This window comes from Orycteropus afer, unplaced genomic scaffold (assembly GCF_000298275.1).
Source record: "Orycteropus afer afer isolate SDZICR_OR568_19922 unplaced genomic scaffold, OryAfe1.0 scaffold00147, whole genome shotgun sequence".
Lineage (NCBI taxonomy): Eukaryota > Metazoa > Chordata > Mammalia > Tubulidentata > Orycteropodidae > Orycteropus > Orycteropus afer.
The window spans coordinates 7,238,602-7,252,155 of NW_006921734.1; the positions used below are offsets into that span (position 1 = coordinate 7,238,602).

The following is a 13,554-nucleotide window of genomic DNA, read 5'->3' on the forward strand; positions in this document are numbered from 1 at the left end:
CAAAGCAGCAGGCCAGAAGAGCAGGAGAAAGGGGATTAAAAGGCAGGAAGCCAGACAGAGGAACAGTCAGCCACAGGGACCCAGGTGGGGGGGATACGAGAGGTCTCCAACAGCAAGACAAACTTGTCTGTCGGTTTGTCCTACTGTGGTGACATGTAGACATGAGTTTTGAGGCTGAGCCTCTGTGTTTAAAACCCAGTGAAATGCACCTGGTGCACAGGTAACAGCCCAGATTATAGACTGAGAAGAAGGAAGAGGCCGTCCACTTCTCAAAGAATTGGCCAGGGAAAACCTTATGAATGAAATTGGTAGGCAATGAGAAGTGGCAGACAAGGGCAGATGGTGAGGAGAACATTTAATGCCAGCCTTATCCAAAGGATAACAAGGTCAGAGTTCACGCAGCCCAGACACTGAAATAGCATGAGTCACTCATTCAGTGATAAAGTGAGATGCTAGCCATGATGTAGCATTGAGCTTACTGGGTTTTTGCCATTGTTGTTGTTGTAAATATCACTGATTGTGATAGGGGCAAAGGAGGCAGTAAAGTTAAAATATATTACACCTTTCTGTTCAAATATGGGAGCTCTGGTGGCATAGTAACTAAGGCATTCAACTGCTAACCAGAAGCCTGGTGGTTCAAATCCACCAGCCACTCCTCAGAAGGAAGATTGGGCAATCCAATGCATTTATTCTCCAAAGAACTAAACAAACTCCTTGACTTAAGTACCAAACTTTGAGAATTTCACAATTTCCATTGACTATTTGATGCTCCATCTTTTGACAAAGTCTGGATTAGAAATACTAATGGTAGTAAGAGCATAGAAAGTGAGGCATACTTGCAAGAGACATTTAGAAGGAGTCAAGGTAAGGATCAGAAAAAGAGAGATGGGTGACTAATATGTGCCTGCTTAGTCATCACATTCTCATCTCCCATTTCAGACTTGATGAGCGATTATAGTCAGTCAGGTAATTCCAAAGAACTAGGAAGAGCAAGAAGGAGGCTGGAGAGTTAGGAGTGTTTCCCTCTAGCACTGCATCTGCCACTAATTAAGTCTCCATGCAATTTTGAACCTCTTTCTTCTTCTGTAAAATGAGAGTGTTGTCTGATAATAATAGTGGCTCAAATATGTTCAGCACCTACTATGCTAAGTATTATTAAATCCTTACAACAGTTCCTTGAGATACGAATTATTATTCTCTTTACAAGACACATAGAGGATCAGCATCTAGTTCAAGAGCACATAGTGACAGGTGGGGCTGGGATTGAAACCACTATCTCATGCCATGGTACATTCTCCTGACTGCCCTGCTGTGCTGCTTCCCTAAGGTATCTCCCAGATGTAGCATTCCACAACTCCGTAACTCTGATCCTCTACCAACTGCCACCAAAAAACTCAAAGTGCTGCTAAGCCTAGACAAAGAACAAAGAATTCTTTTAGGCCACAGTTATAATGACAACCTGGGGGCCACCTGATTATGAAAGAGCTCCCAATTTGTCCTCTCCCACTAACCAACTTGGAATTCCCCATCACCAACAACAATCTGTTGATGTGGCATTTCAAGCTGTGGATATAATAACCACATGGTTTGTTTCCAAAGCAAAAAGGAATGCAATACCTTTTAAAGTCACCGTGAGATTGTTACATATTCTCCATAGTGTATAAAGGTACATTTAAGTATTCTTCCAACTGAAGATAAATAAATTTTGACTGTAATTAAGTTCAGTCAAAATCAACTCAATGACACCTAACAACAAACAATTCACTTAAAAGCATATGTGCATGCACATACACACTTATACACACATGCATTTCTATATATGCACACATATATGTATTTCACATATATTTACTCTTTATACTACTGATACAATATTACAGTTATGCCAGATATTATCAGTCACTGAGAGAAGAGAAAAGAGATATGACTGAAGTTGCAGACATACCAAAATTATATTTGCATCTCTCAGATTATCCTAGGTTTTACATAATATAACTTTAAGGGTAAAATCAAGAATATCACAACCATTTATAGACCTCAGAAGAATAGTGATTAGTATTTTATCAATGAAGTAAACATAAAAGATGATCATGTCCAAAACCTTCATTTTAAAGTTAAAGAAACAAAGTCCAGGTCTCTTGGTCCAGCAGATCTTCCATTGCAAACCAGGTCTTCTGATTCCCAGTCCAGAGTCTATACTATCACTAATATAGAAGACCTTTTGGCCATACAATGATGGAGTACCTGGGTGGTGCAAACAGTTGGTATGCTTGGCTGCTAACCAAAAGATTGGAGGTTTAACTCCATGAAGAGGTGCCTGGGAGGAAAAACCTAGAGATCAACCTCTGAAAACTCAACCATTGAAAACCCTAAGGAACACAGTTTTAGTCTGATACACATGGGGTCACAATGTGTCAAAGTCACAACAGCAACTGGGTTTCTGTTTTTGTTTTTTTGTTTTTCAGTGTAATAGTACTACCAATAGAAGCACTGAATTTTGACTTGAATGCACTTGTATCTTTTGACTTTTATGCATTTTCGTTAGTAGGAAAGGCCCTCAGGACTACGTGTGTCCTCACAGGCCTGTACCCACAGGTTTGATAAGCAGCCACAAAGCAAGGGATAGTCTAGCCTATGTAGGTTTCCCAGGCATGTTTGAGAGGCTTCTCCATGCACTTTTTATATTTCAAAATACTGTTGTTGTTGTTACGTACTGTCGCGTCAGACCCGACTCATAGGGACCCCCTCCTTGGGTTTCCGAGGCGGTATCACTACAGAAGTAGATTGTCCAACCTTCCTTCCGAGGAGTGGCTGGTGGGTTTGAACTGTCAACATTCATTTGTTTTGTATACTATACATTTTAGAATAGAATGCAAAGAAAGAACATTTTTAAGGGTTATGCAAGTAGGAAGGGGAAGCTCTGGTAGTGTAGTGCCTAAGGCATTTGACTGCTAACCAGAAGGTCTGGTGGTTCAAACCCACCAGCCACTCCTTGGAAGGGAGGTTGGACAATCTATGTCCATAGTGATAACTGCCTCAGAAACCTAAGGAGGGGTCGCTATGAATCAGATTCAACTCAACGGCAGTGAGTTTGGTTTTGGTTCACAAGCAGGAATAGAAGAGGCTGAAGAATGTGAGAGGCCATCTGAAGCACTCATCAGCATGTATTGTACACTAATTTGGTGAAGAGAACAATGGAAAAGGAAGAGACAGGGAAGGCTGAGTCTCAAGCCTGAGCATATAATAGCATCATTCACATAGATATGAAAATCAAAAGGATTTATTGGACACATGAAGAGAAACTGAATTTTAGATGTATTGAACTTAATGTGGTTACAATTCTGGTGGGATTTCATAGAAATAAACTATGCTCAGGGGAAAAGTCACTGTCAGAGGCATCATAGATTATGGATGCTCTCACTTGGAGGAAGCAGTTAAAGATATAGAAAATCTTTAAATAATTATATTTAAATAAAAAAATAAATAGAAAAATAGATAATAGCTCTAAAGAGGGGATGAAGAGAAAGGAAAGGAGAATGAACCTAGAAAATGGCAGCAATGGGGAAAAGGATTCAATAAAAGCCAGAGAGAAGCAACCAACACTCCAATAATAATAACAACTGACATTTCCTGATCATTTCTGATGTGCTGTGTGCTGAGCATTTTACAGACATTGTCTCACTTAATCCACACTGTTTTTGTCCTCAGCTAGAAATTGAATCTAGGTCTTCTTGTCATCAGAGACAGAATCCCTGTGACAGAACCCCAAATGAATCAGAATAAGGGGGAGTGAAGCTTATTTTCCTTTCTATTAAAGTAGTCAACAGTATAAAATGCTGCAGAGGCCACCAGACTGAGGACAGGCCACAGTAAGTAGTCAGCAAAGAAGTCAACCATACATAGAGTGCTAAAGAGCAAATGGTACGGGAAAATGGAAATGGTAGACACAGTTCATTCATTTGCAAATCCTAGTACAGAATAAATTAAGACAATCGCTGGAAGTGGAAGAGGAAGAAGAATCAAACAAGGATGTTTCAAGATGGGAAATCCTGGGCATATTTGAAGGCATGAAAAAGAGCCAGTAGGGAGATGAGAGGTGAGGGGTGCAAAAATACTATAGGAAAAAAGGGACAATAAAAACAATTAGTGACTGAGATAGTATGTTGGAATCTGGTGTTCTCTAGTTTCAGTGGATTGAGTAAACTTTGCATAAGTGAGGAGGAAGTCTCCCTGCTTCAAATTCTCCCTGGGGATGTGTCTTTTTCTGGTTACAATATTGCTTCATTGAAACCCAATAAATGGCTGGGTTTATTTGTACCTGCTCTCTGTGATGTATTAAGAGTTTCAGGCAAACAGCTAAGAGGTATACTAAGATCTCTGACTCACTGTCCTTTCTTCTGAACTCCTTCCATGTGTGTGAGAATGAGATTCTTTATGTCTTCACAGGTGGCAGCTTATGAATATGGTTTCCCACAGCCTACTCAGAATAGTATGCTTTGTTAGCTGCTGTCCAAGTTGGCCCTGACTCATGGCAACCCTATGCACACAGTAACAAAATGTTGCCTGATCCTGGTGTGGATCAGATTGTTATGATCCATAGGGTTTCATTGGCTGAGTTAGAAGTAGATTGCCATGCCCTTGTTCCTAGTCTATCTTAGTCTAGATGCTCCAATGAAATGTATTTAGTATCACATGCAAGCCATCACTGACAGAGGGATGGTGGCTGCACTGAGGTGCATTGGCCAGGAATAAAACTCAGGTCTCCTGCATAGAAGGGGAGAATTCTACCACTGAATCATGACTGCCCCTTTTCAGGTGGGTATGAAAAACAAAAGCAAACTCACTGCCATCGAGTAGATTCCAACTTATACCAACCCCGATAGGGTTTCTGAGGCTGTAAATCTTTATTAGAGCAGATTGTCCCATCTTCCTTCTGTGGAATGGCTGGTGGGTTTGAATCACTGACCTTCTGGTTAGCAACCAATGCCTATCCACTATGCCACCAAGCTTCCTTCTGTGGAATGGCTGGTGGGTTTGAACCACCGACCTTCTGGTTAGCAGCCAAATGTCTATCCACTATGCCACCAAGCTTCTTTTCAGATGCATAGAAACACTTTCAATTGAAGGACAATATGCATAGCTTTGACTATTTTTAGCCTATACCATTATCTACACATGGGTTTTTAATTTTATAAGCTGTGTTTTTCCTGGGCTCAGTGAGGTAGATAATGCCTGGTTGATTAATTGACCTCTGAAGCATTCTGAGATAAGGGGACACTGGCTACTGAACCCCTCAGAATGAATAGCTTCTTGGCTAATGCCATTTTTGGTGGGGGGAAAAAAAAGGTTATATCAATGAAATAAATTTGGATATCAATATAGTTATATTGATAAACTTAAAGTTTGAATTTTATAATAATCAATTAAGAACTTTGTAGAGAAGAACATGTCCTTTTCAGTTAGTCCAAATAACTGTAAAGTATTTCAGTTTATAAAATGTTTTCATAAGCATTATCACAAATGATCCTTTACCTCAGGAAGTGCAGACAGTATTGTTATTCTTACTCTTATTTGACAGAATGAAAACAAATCTCAGAAAAATTAAGTGATTCTCATGAGGTCACACAGTCAAAGTTAAAACAAGGATTCAGGTACTCCTTGTTTCCACCATTGCACCACACTGCCTGATCTTAATGGAGAAAAACAGCAATTAAATTGAGAACACCAACAAGACAAAAATAATAAACAACCTCTTCCCCATGAAACTAGGGAACTGGAATGATAGAGAGGATGCAGGGAAGGAGAGTATGGGGTTGAAGAAGATAGAAGTGAAGGTGCCCATTCAACTCAGGCTGAATTGCCTTGATAGACCAGAAAACAGGAGATGAAGGCATCTCCTGAAAATGAAAGACATAGAATCAGCTTGGGTAATAGAGGAATGAAGATTGGTATAATGGGAAAAGAACAAAAGTTCAACAAACTTGGATCCCTAGATGTGTCAGGCACTATACTAAGTCTGAGTATGGCCCAAGAGTTCACCGGACTGGTGAGAAGTTGCAAGAGTCCAGATGAAATTTGTTATTATTGTTACTTGTCCTCAAGTCAGCTCCAGCTGATGGCAGCTCCCACGTGTAACAGAATGAAAAGTTGTCCAGTCCTGTGACATCTTCACGATCATTAATGTGCTTAGTCCACTGCTGCACCCCTGTGCATTTGGACTGCTTCCATCCTAGGGAGCTCAACGTTCAGCCCTGTACCAGAGAACATTCTGTTGTGATCCAATGTATTCTCTGGCTCATTTTCAGAAGTAGTTTGCCAGGCCTTTCTTCCCAGTCTTAGTCTGGAAGCTCTGATGAAACCTGTCCACCATGGGTCACCCTGCTGGTATTTGAAATACCAGTGGCATAATTTCCAGCATCATAGCAACACATAAGCCACACACTATGACAAACTGACAGGTGGATAGTGGAGGTGAAGGTTACCAGTAACCTAATCTCAAATTTGATGAACTAGTTACTATTCTTCAATAAAAGGAAGTGAAAAGTTCAGAGAATAAGAAATGCTTGACAAATAAGTTCTGCTCAACCCTCTGCCACCCATTTTTTAAGTCAACAAATATTTATTGAGCCCTGATTATGTGCCAGGCATGATGTTTGCTCTTGGGTACACAAAGATAAATGGTGCAGATAAACATCTAATCAGCAGGTTCATAACATCAATAAACTTCATTGTTTCACTGTCCTTATCAAAAATCAGATTATGGTCTATTGATCCAATGTATTTTTCGGCTTTCATTACTCAGTTCCAACACATCCTGAAGCTTTTCTACTCTTCTCCAGCAGGCTCATAGCTTTTTGGTTATATTTGAAATTCAGTTACAAATGTATTAGGTTACTGGCTATACTTTTTGTCAGTTTTAATCCATTTGTTACTGTGATCTATACTTTTAAGGTTATGGTCCTCTGAGTATATGTTCTGTTCCTTTATTTCCCACAATACATACTTTATCTTCATTAGACACTGAAGATTTCATGATCACAAATTTCTTTGGAATTTGTGATGATTTACATGTGTGGTAGGTAGAGCTTATTTCTACTTTACATGTATAATGTGTACATTATAAAAGGTATCATGTTGATGTTGTTAGCTGTTGTCAAGATGGCCCCTGACTCAGGCAGCCCTGTGCACATGAGACTAGACATTATGATCCATAAAGCTGATTTTCAGAAGTAAATTGCCAGGCCTGTCTTCCTAACAATATGTCCTTGCAGTGCTTAAATTAGGGTTTCTCAGCCACAGCATTATTGACATGTTGAGTAGGATAAATCTTTCTTTTGTTGGGTTGCATTGTAGGATGTTTAACAGAAATTCTCTAAATCTTGCCAAATGTATCCTAGCAAAACGGCCCTTACTTTAGAACCACTGCTGTACTTTAAGTCAGTCCTCACCACATCCTAGAAATAGGAGTTCATTCAGTAGGGAATTTAAGATTTTACCATGTATGAAAAGTTCCAAAATACATTAGGGGTTCAAATCAGAAGGAAGATACTGAATTTCCTTAAAACCAATTTTAACAGATAATAATAATGCTCAACATCATTAAGGGTTTACTATGTGCTATGTGCTATGTGCCATGCACCATCTTCGGTGCTTTACTTGGACTGATTTATTTAATCTTTACAATAATATCAGCAATGAAACCACAGAACAGAGATGTATAGTGACCTGGCCAAAACCATGTTGTTAGCAAACAAGGAGTCAAATCTAGAACTCTAAATCTAAAACTTGTACTCTTAACTATTACACTTTACTATGTGGCAGATCAAGTCATTCAGGGCATCATTGTTGGATGCAACTTCAGATACAGATAGGGTTTAAATTTACCTAAAGTCATTTGTTAATTTTTAAATAAGAAATACAGAAAAAAAAAAAAAATCTAGCTTTAGGGTACCCAAGGAGAAAGCAGGTGGAAGTCAGCTACACCAGATCAGAGAGGTAATTCAGATAGAGTTTAATTAGTTACTAGAGGAAGGTCTGCTCCTCCCCCTCTCTCCTTTCTCACCTCAACCATCATCAAGCCCTGAAATGCACACCTGATGTCTTAGAAATATTTCTATGCCCAAACATCTAGCATGATGACTTGAACAGAGTACACATTTCATAACTACTTATTGACTTGCATTAATTGTGAAACACTGGCTCTTCAGATTCCTCATCAGGTTCCTAAGTAATCCAAGAAGTAGTTGTTGAATGCTTCTGGGTACCCTAACCAGTCTTTGTTGTGTTGTGGTGGAGAGAGAAAAATGAAGAGAAAGCAATGCCTCCTGCCTTCAGAAAACGGGGCAAGGAGTTGACAGGGGAACAAATTATAAACAAAGAAAAATCAGAGAGACCAAGGTTGACAATGAGCAAGTAAATGAGATGGAGTATGTGATGAAAACCAAGATTAAAAAAAAAAAAAAGTTGCTGTTGAGGTGATTCTGACTCATGGTGACCCCGTGTGTGTGTGTCCAAGTAAAAGTGTGCTCCACAGGGTTTTTCATGGCTGATGTTTCTGAAGCAGATTGCTCTGGGTGGATTCAAACCACCAGTCTTTTGCTTACCAAGCAAATTGCTTAAGAGACTCTGAAAACCAATACAGCTAGAGGCTAATTCTGACTCTGCCTGCTCCTAACCACTAGAAGACCTGTGGGCTCATCAAGATTTCTGAGTCTCAGTTTTTTATCTGTCAATACATATGTTCTAGTTAAGGCTGTGATGTTTTGGGCCTGGGTGTCAGGTAATGTACCCTAATTGAACTCTTGTCCCTCTGCTGCCACCCTATATATTGTCTAAAGTGGGAATCTGATTAGTGGGTAGTTAAAGCCTATGTAGTTAACAATGGGAGCTCTGGTAGCGTAGTGGGTAAGGCACTTGACTGCTAACCAGCAGGCTGGTGGTTCAAACCCACCAGCCACTCCCCGGAAGGAAGGTTGGGCAATCCTACTTCCGTAGTGATACTGCCTCGGAAACCCAAGGAGGGGTCGCTATGAGTCAGGGCTGACTCGAAGGCACATAACAACAACAACAACAAGTTAACAATGATTTTTTTTTTTTTTTTATTGTGATTTGGGTGAAGATTTACAGAGCAAATTCACTTTCCATACAGCAGTTCACATATACTTTGTCTCATGACATTGACCACACAGTTTACCACAATGCAACAGCTTCCCTCCCACTTCCTCCCCTTAGTTACCTCTTCCCTGTGTCCATCCCTCTATACACTCCTGCCCCCTGAGCTATCTCCCTGTGCACAAGCAGCCCTTCTTTCTCCCATGACTATTCTCTCCAAGGAGAGTATCTACTTGAGGTAAATGTTCAACTCATATGCCTGTCTTTTGTTTGGCTAGAAACCACAGGTGTGGGTTCAATTCCAGACCTGAAGGGCAGTTAGGGATCATAGTCTCAGTGGTTCCACCAGGCTCTATCAGACCAGCAAACCTGGTCCCCCCCCCCCCGATTTTTTTCCCCTCCAAATGATTTTGAGTTTTGTTCTACATTGTTCTCCCTCTCTATCAAGGATCTCCTACATAGATCACCTTCCAAGTGGATGACAGTAGTAACCGAGCACCATCTAGTTCTTCTGGTCTCATAGTCATATAGGCTGCAGATTGGATGGTGTACCAGTTGCTAGGACTAACTGTTTTCATGAATTTTGGTTTTCTTCATTCTTCTTTGCTCTGGATGAGGAGAGACCCATCATTGCATCTAGATGGCAGCTGGCTAGCTTTTAAGATCCCAGTCGCTACTCACCAAAGTAGGAGGTGGGACAATGTTTTGTATAGTGTGTTACGCCAATTGAGCTTGATGTCCCCTGTGACTATGGTCCCAAGCCCACCGGTTCAACTACTCGGTCCCTCTGGGTAGCTGGCTATGACCAAGCTGTGACCACAACCTTGCTCCTTGTCAGCTCTACTATACACCTGGGAATTCTGATCATTCACATAAACTTATAGGACCTAACAATGATTTTTTTAAATGGATAATATCTATCTCAATGGCCCCTAACAGTTTACAATGCACTCTCATATGTATTATTTGATCTTCATAATGATTTTATGAAATGAATCAGGTATTATTATTCCCACTTAAGAGATGATGAAACTGAGGCTTGGGGATACTATCCAGCAGTGGAGTCAGAACTCTAGCTATGGCTTTTGAAACATAGGGGCTTGTCCTTCTGCATCATGATGCCTACAGAAATATTTCTCTCTTCTCCGTATGTCTCTCTCTTAGATTTCATAATCAACTTAAATTACCTCCTCTGAGAAGCCTTCTCTAAATCCCTAAATGCAATGCTGTACTATCCCCTCCTGTGTTTCCAAAAAACCCCACTGCCATGGAGTCAATTCTGACTCATAGTGACTCCCATTGAGTTTCCAAGGGTGTAAGTGTTTACAGAAGCAGACTGCATCATCTTCCTCCCGTGGAGCAGCTGGTAGGTTTGAACTGCTGACCTTCTGACAGAGAATTCCAAACTTAATTCTTCATAGCAATGATCACTCTGAATTATAATAACCTAATTACTTATTAGTCTCTACTAGCTCTTTAAAGTCAGGACCTTGGTTTTGTTCAGTGTTGATAACTACCACAGTGCCTGGCAATAGGTGTTTCATAAATATTTGTTACCTTGAACAAGGAAACTCAACAAAAGATTCGATGTGTTCCTAACCAGCAACATGGAAAGTTAAATGTCAAAATTTTATTATGGTCTCCCTGTTCACAAACAAAGGAGCTCTGGTAGTGTAGTGATTAAAGTATTTGGCTGCTAACCAAAAGTTCGTCAGTTTGAACCCACCAGACACTCCTCAACAAAAAAGATGAGGCAGTCTGCTTCTGCAAAGATTTATAGCCTTGGAAACCTTGTGGGACAGTTCTACTCTGTCCTAAAGGGACTCTATGAGTCATAATTGACTCAATGGCAGGGGGTTTGGTTTTTGGTTTGGTTGACAAATAATCTTATGCATTCATTCTAGGTTCTATTCATGTTTTATAAGAATGATTTTCATTTCCAAAACGCAAAATGGACCATATTCACATTGGAAGTTTCAGCCCAGTATGCTCATTTTTATACTGCCACATTTTTTATGTAAATAATATTGTATAAGTGGATGGAACACTTTGAGTTGCTAAGCCTAAAATTAACATATGAGTACTATACTAGATTTTCTGTTAATTAGTCATCAGGCTCACAGATGCAAACACATTTGATAGATAATTATATAGGCAACACTACAACTTATGAGTGCTAATGTTTTTTCTATTTTATGGAGTGTAATTAGCACCTCCCCACCACAGAATTTGATCCATTTATATAATATGTATAATGTTCACTTTCTGGGTCATATTTATTTTTGTGAGATTTTAATCTAAAAAAATTAGAACAGGAAACTGAAATTTCTATCAAACGTTATTTGGAAAAGGAGAAGACACAGCTGAAGTGTATAAATCATCAATATAATCTCTTTCCATGTCTCAAACACCCTGAAATAAATAAAAAAAAAAAAAAAAAACCAGAGAGAGAAAGAGATTTACAGAGATTATAAGAATGAAAGAGAACAAGAAAGTGCTTATTAAGTACAAAATAATTGTGTTCTCCTTTCTAAAAAACAAAGCAAAACTTAAAGAAAGCAAACATGTTTAAAAAAAAATAGTCATTGTAGGCTTATATGCCCACCCCTACAATGTCAAAGGCATTTAATAATGGCCTTTGAAGTGTGGCTTGTAGTACAGTTCACTCCAGGTTCAATATAAGACCTAAATAAACCCTTGACCTTGATCTCTTTTGGAACACCCACTAGGATTTTCTGGCAGCGGCAAGTACACTTGGTGGCAGGAATCAGGCCCAGCACTATTACCAGCTCCTTCCCCCAACTTATGTCCAATGTGGATGCAGCTTAAGAAGTGGCTGAGAGGGGCACCGCTTACTTCTTCAAAGGTATCTTACAGTGCTGACAACATCTAGTACTAACAGCATTTGTTCAGTCATCATGGGGCAAGTCTCCATTGCTCCTTCTCCTGAGGTTGGGTTCAAAATGCTACCCCTACATATTGTAGCAATGGCATGAATGACAATAACTCAAACAGTTGTGAGAGCTAAGCCTTTTAATCTTTTGTGGGATTGTGCCAAGTGATGTTGCCCAAGGAACTGGAAACCTGGTCCTATCTTCTAGGAGCTTTGCTTGGAAAGACATGGCACTATTGAGAATCTCTAATCAACAAAAGCCAACATGAATCCAAAATGCTATACCATGCTCAGAAGTAGCTAGGACACCTGTGACTTTAGCAGGTGTACATATGATTTTGAATTCTGGCCTAGAGACCTCTATTATTAGATAATTTTGGAAAGTTATCTAACCTCTCTGAACTTCAATTTCTTCCTTTGTGAAGTGATTATAGTTATACCAACCCTGAAGATGTCTGTGGCAAAGGCTAGCCAATGGAAGTTATCCAATAAAGAGTACTTATAATTTTTGGTTATATTTTCCTGATGCTGAGTGATGAAGGTAGAAGTCTTGTGCTAATTCAAGTAAGAACCATAGCATTTCATATCATTTGCCCTTTTTCTTTCATAGATAAATGAGACAGAAATGAGATTATAAATAAAGATTGAAAAATGAAGATTATAAATGAAGTCTCAAAAAAATATATTCATTTTAAGACAAAATTGCCTCAATTTTGTTTCTAAGGCATTTTTTGTCTCCAGGGAAAGTCTGGAGTCTTTTATTGAATTGATTAGTTAGAGGCTTATATCTCCTATTGGACCAGAGCCATGGCAAATGTTCCCTGTACCTTGCCTCATTTGTGAATCTGCACAGAAATCTTCATGAGTGAAGTGGTTTACATAATGTTTGTAAACTTTAATTTCTATTTTCAGGTCCCCAGTACTAGCTAACAAAAGGATTCCAAATACAAGGTCCTCCTCGCAGTATTTATGACATTGGGTTCCCAAGGTTCATGCAGCAAATAGATGCTGCTCTCTATCTCAAAGAAGCCCAGAAGACCCTTTTCTTTGTGGGAGATGAATACTACAGGTAAGGCTTTTCTCCTGTCTTTTTGATTGCCCAGATGCATTCAATGGGAAGGAAAAAGATCTTTTTGCAAAAAACAGTGCAAATGAGAAATAAAAAATTAAAATTAAAAAAAAAAAAAAGAGTGCAAATGAAGTTAGGCACATTGACTCTTCCAGGTCACTGGTGTGCCATTTACAGAACTATTGACTCCATCTTCAAGATGCTGAACTATGCAAATGATAAATGAAGCATTCTCTCAATAATCCCATTGTTCGATCTTAAGGACACAAAACATCCTGATCTTTCAATGCACTCATTAATTGGATCCCCAGTGGCCTAAAAAAAGTGAATATAGCACCCTGAAACATGATTATTCACTGGAATGCCTCAGGGGAGAACTGACTCGGCTGTGATATGAATACCAATGCACTCCAGAACACTGTATGATTTTGTGCAAGGTGGATGTGGTCAAAACTGTGGAGTTCTTTGAAAGAAAGTTCTG

At 39.4% G+C, this 13,554-nt stretch overlaps 1 protein-coding gene across 1 annotated transcript in view; it reads left to right on the top strand.

Moving 5' to 3' along the window:
* Positions 1–13,554, top strand: part of MMP20 (matrix metallopeptidase 20) — a 55,094-nt gene that overhangs the window by 25,754 nt on the left and 15,786 nt on the right. The window contains 2 exon segments of the mRNA XM_007946011.1: positions 11,841–11,977; positions 12,917–13,073. Coding sequence (XP_007944202.1) covers positions 11,841–11,977; positions 12,917–13,073 — 294 coding nt within the window.